Source organism: Otolemur garnettii, unplaced genomic scaffold (genome assembly GCF_000181295.1).
Source record: "Otolemur garnettii isolate 467f Iridium unplaced genomic scaffold, OtoGar3 scaffold00018, whole genome shotgun sequence".
NCBI lineage: Eukaryota > Metazoa > Chordata > Mammalia > Primates > Galagidae > Otolemur > Otolemur garnettii.
Genome location: NW_003852413.1, coordinates 6,186,326 through 6,191,543, shown reverse-complemented (window position 1 = coordinate 6,191,543; position 5,218 = coordinate 6,186,326). Strand labels below are relative to the sequence as shown.

The 5,218-nt window shown below is 51.6% G+C and overlaps 1 protein-coding gene and 1 pseudogene across 1 annotated transcript in view; one reads left to right on the top strand and one right to left on the bottom strand.

Moving 5' to 3' along the window:
- The window catches only part of ITGB4 (integrin subunit beta 4), a 35,215-nt gene that overhangs the window by 21,430 nt on the left and 8,567 nt on the right, over positions 1 to 5,218 (top strand). The window contains 4 exon segments of the mRNA XM_012802843.2: positions 1,325 to 1,535; positions 2,741 to 2,898; positions 3,137 to 3,317; positions 3,438 to 3,575. Of these exon segments, the coding sequence (XP_012658297.1) occupies positions 1,325 to 1,535; positions 2,741 to 2,898; positions 3,137 to 3,317; positions 3,438 to 3,575 (688 nt within the window).
- Positions 180 to 564, bottom strand: LOC105886679 (annotated as a pseudogene).

Here is a 5,218-nt window from a genome sequence, read left to right as displayed (position 1 = left end):
AAGCTTCCCACTGTTTATACTGGCACCTAATATTAGTCCATACTTAGACCTCATGTCCTTCATGGCTTCCCCCCCACCCCAGTCTAGGAACTAACCAAGAATCTGGCATTGAATTTTGTCATATATCTTTTTCTTTTAATCTACAACAGTTCCTTGGCTTTGTATTTCATGATCCCCCCCCCCCAGGGATATTTTCCTTTTCTTAATAAATTATAAATACTTTTTCCATTTATTAAAGCTCATCAAAGAACTCCCAGTATTATTTAGTCTTCTCCATTCTTCAGTAATTACGTATTCACACAGCAGGGCACCATTTCATATCTTAAATCCAAGGGCTCTCATACACTCCTTGTGGGCCTCAATTAGGAGTCCACAGTGTTCTTCTCCTTTCTTGATGATACACGCATCGCGTGCCTTCTTGGTCTCTGGGCAGGCGCAGCAGGGCTTCAGGGGCTTCTTTTCCTGAGACTCGGACGGGGCGGTGCTTGCAGCCGCCACACTCAACATCTTTAGCGCCAAAAGTAGCTACCAGCGCCAACACTCTAAACTCTAGCAGCCTCAGCAAGTGCCCTGTATTTCATGATGTTGACATTTTTGAATATCCACATCATCTTACACCTGCAGGTCTCTGTTCTGAGCTGAGCAGCATTTTGGTCTGGCGTCCCCAGCGGTGGCCCTGGGCAGCTACCGCGGTACCTGGAATTGAAATGTTACTTTGAAGCGCCACCCAGCGGTCTTCTGTGGGAACGTTTTTTTCTCCCAGTTGCAGTTGATCCTCCCGCACCTCCCTCGCCCCTCCTATATCCTGCTAAAGCAAGCTCAGGGGTGTTGAAGTTGATGGCAGCACCCCACTCGGCAGGCAGTGCCTAGGCTGGGCTGAACCCCCAATTGCAGAGCCACAGTGTGGGGACAGTTCTTCCTTCCTGGTTTATACCTGTAAATCCCTGCTCTGCAGGGCTCACTGCCCATGGAGGAGACTCTGTCTCTGTGGTGCATCCCTGTCTCTCTCTGCACCTTAGTTCAATCCCAGCCCCACCACAACTACCTGTGTTGAACTTGAGTGAGTTTTTTAACCTCTGCATGTTTTGGTTTTCCCATCTGTAAAATGGGGACACTAATATCTATACCTCACCCTGCACAGAAGGTGCTATGTGAACAGGAGTCATTTTGTGGTCACACATGACCATCTGTTGTTAAGGACCCTGCAGCCTCCATGAAGCTGGGTAGAATGTATGGCTGTGACACTATGCATCCCTCTAGGAGGCTCTGATTTCTCAGTCACCTCACCCCCAGCCCTGCTGACCCTGATCCCTTCCCCTCCCAGGATTATGTCCCTGTGGAGGGAGAGCTGCTCTTCCACCCTGGGGAGACCTGGAAAGAGCTGCAGGTGAAGCTCCTGGAGCTGCAGGAAGTAGACTCTCTCCTGCGGGGCCGCCAGACTCGCCGCTTCAACATCCAACTCAGCAACCCCAAGTTCGGGGCCCGCCTGGGCCAGCCCCACTTAGCTACCATCATCATTGGGGACCGGGATGAAGGTGGGTAGTGCCTGGGGTCAGTGTAAGTAGTGGGGGGGGTCTCTCAACTAGGGCTGCCAGAGTTAGCAAATACAAACATGCCCACCCAGTTAAAGCCAAATTTCAGGACAGGTGCAATGGCTCAGGCTTGTAATCCCAGCGCTTTGGGAGGCTGAGACAGGAGGATCAAAAATTAGCTGGTCATGGTGGCATATACCTTTAGTTGCAGCTACTCAGGAGGCTTGAAGCAGGAAAACCACCTGAGCCCATGAGTTGCAGGTTGCAGTGAGCTATGAAGACGCCACTGCCTTCATGTCCAGGCAACAAAGCAAGATGTTATCTCAAAAAAAAAAATCTTAATTTTACATAAACAACAGACATATCTGTGGTACAGGTATGTCCCATGTGATATTTGGGACATACTTATCCTAAAGAAAAGTGTATGCTGGCTCGACACCTGTAGCTCAGAGGCTAGGGTGCCAGCCACATACACCTGGAGGGTCTGAATCCAGCCCAGGCCTGCCAAACAACAACTACAACAAAAAAAATATAGCCAGGCATTTTGGTGGGCACCTGTTGTCCCAGCTACTGGGAAGGCTGAGGCAAGAGAATTGCTTAAGCCCAAGAGTTTGAGGTTGCTGTGAGCTGTGACACCATGGCACTCTACCCAGGGCGACAGCTTGAGACTCTGTCTCAAAAAAAAAAAAGAAAAACCAACAAAAAAGCTTATCTGAATCCACGTGTAACTAGGCACCCTGCACTTTGTCTGGCAGCCCCACTCTCAACAAGACAGGCAAAGATCATGTGGCCACAGGGCAGGAACCCCCACATTAGACCCTAGCCCTTTGCTTTCAACCCAAAAGGCAGACGTTTGGCCCAGTTATTTCTTATTAGTCCTTAGCCTCTGGTGTGGTGGGTCTGTGATCCTGAGAGGAAGGAGATATTTAGGGGACAGAATGGAAACAGGGTGTGAAGCAAATATTCTTTTAGGGACCAAGACAGGAGGAGCCCTCTTCCTCCTCTTTCCCCAGAGACCTTCCTGGGCCCTCTGCCAAACTTAGCATGATTCCCTCTCTGGCACCAGCAGGGGCACCAGTCCCCATTAGACACTGGAAGGCAGGTCTCAGTTGAATGCTCTGGGTGAGGGAGCCTGGGAGATTAATAGGGTCTATGGCACCCCCCCAGTGGCGAGGGGGGTGTCTGAGCCACCTGACCTGATCCCCTAGATGAACTGGATCAGAACTTCGTGAGCCAGACATCATCATCACCCTCACCCCTCCACGGTAACCTGGGAGCCCCACAGAACCCCAATGCCAAGGCTGCTGGGTCCCGGAAGATCCATTTCAACTGGTTGCCCCCTTCTGGCAAGCCGATGGGGTACAGGGTAAGGTTGGGAGTGCTGGATCATGACAGGAAAATAGGGAGAGGTGGGTTACCATGGCATGAGTGGGCAGAGCTTGAGTTTCTCAGACATTTTGCCTCCACCTCCCCTGCACAGGAGACACCTGCTATGTGAACTGGCAGGTCATCTGTGCAAAGGGGACAGTGAGGGTGGGGCTCAATGGAGGGACAAGCCGCTTTGGTGCTTGCTGCTCCCCACTGACCAGAACCTCTGGGAGCAGGTGAAGTACTGGATCCAAGGTGATTCTGAATCAGACGCCCACCTGCTCGACAGCAAGGTGCCCTCGGTGGAGCTCACCAACCTGTACCCATACTGTGACTATGAGATGAAGGTGTGTGCCTATGGGGCCCAAGGCGAAGGGCCCTACAGCTCCCTGGTATCCTGCCGTACCCACCAGGAAGGTGAGGCCTTGCCACGTCCATCCCCCCAACGCTGGTCCTCTGGTCACTCTGATGCCACTGCCCAGTGCTCCCTCTATCCTTCCCTCACCACTGACAGTGCTCTTCCTGTCCCACCTCCAGTCCCCAGTGAGCCGGGGCGGCTAGCCTTCAATGTCGTCTCCTCCACGGTGACCCAGGTGAGCTGGGCCGAGCCAGCTGAGACCAATGGCGAGATCACAGCCTATGAGGTCTGCTATGGTCTGGTCAACGAGGACAACCGTAAGAACTGGACCCATCCTTCCAGCCCCCAAGGACAGCAGCCAGGGAAGGGGAGAGGACAAAAGAACTGGAGGGGGGTTGGGACTCTGGGTCACTCCTGGACCTGCTGTGCAGGGCACTTGAGGCCCATTGTCCTGATCAGCAGCCTGAGGTATCCTTAAGTTTTGGGTCAGATTTGTGCTGGGCTGCTTTCTAAGCCCAGAAGCCCACAGGATGGGTGGGATTATCTACCTGCAAGGGGTGAAAGGCTGGGGGGAAATCAGGGTGGCTCATTTTATATTGTTCTCTTAGGACCAGAACAGATAGAGTTACCAGATTTAGCAAATACAGGATGCAGGCTGGGTGTGATGGCTCAGCCTATAATCCTAGCACTTTGGGAGGCCAAGGTAGGAGGACTGCTTGAAGCCAAAAGATGATGTCCAGCTAGGGCAACATAGCAAGATATTGCCCCCCACCCTGTCTCTACAAAACACTAAAAACAAAATTAGCCGTGTGTGGTGGCATGCACCTGTAGTCTCAGCTACTCAGGAGGCTAAGGCAGGAGGATCACTTAAGCCTAGAAGTCTGAAGCCACAGTGAACTATGATCTGGCCACTGCACATTAGAGTGGGTAACAGAGTGAGATTCTGTCTCAAATAAACTAAAACAAAACTAAAAACACAACAGGATGCCCCAAACATCTGCCCTGAGCACCTAGCAGAACTATTATTTCTTCCCAGTTCTGGAAGGGAGGCAAGTGTGGGTGACCCCTGCCAACTGCTGAAATGAGAACCAGTCCCACCTCTCACCCAGTGCAGGGACCTCTGCACATCCTCACCTGTTTGGTCGAGTGATGGGGAGGTCACCACTTGCAAAAGACCAGTGGAGCAAGTGTGCCATGGTGACCCTATATCGAGGACTGTTCTCTGGAGGGAGGAGCTGCCTTGTCCCTCTTTACTAACTAGACCAATCTAACACCTGAGTCACACACCCTTGGCTTGTCTTGAGCTTACAACCCTTAGTGCACCTGTCAACCATAGCTGGGTGGTTTCCTCTGAACTGGCCTTAAGTCCAGGAATGAGTATCCCAGTAAAAGGTCACCCCTGCTGGTTTCAGCCCCTGGCTGCAGCCTGCTGAGTCTCAGCTGTGTCATGAAATGTGCTGGGCAGCCTTCCCAGCTAAAGGCATGTGCATGTGGGTGCCCACTCCTCTTCCTTTCACCTCTCTAGGTGACAGAGACCCAAGGAGGTGGGCCAAGGGCTGTTCAAGACATTCCTCCAAGCTAATGAGCCTCTGTCAACCATGCTTGAGCACAGTTGTGTGTTGGAGGTGAACATTAAGCTTCTCAGTTGTCATTTTCCAGGCGACATTCCAGTGTTCATTATTTTGTGCCTTCTCTGGTTTCCCAGTCTTCCAACGTGGTGGGCCTCGTTGCACTGTATGTGGGCCTAGGCACCATAATCCACTTTTTTTTTTGAGACAGAGTCTCTCTCTATTGCCTAGGTTGGAGTACCATGGCATCAACCTAGCTCACAGCAACCTCAAACTCGTGGGTTCAGGTGATCCTCCTGCCTCAGCCTCCCAGGTAGCTATGACTATAGGTGCTCACCACACCATCTGGTCAATTTTTCTATTTTTTACTTTTTTTTTTTTTTTTTTTCAGG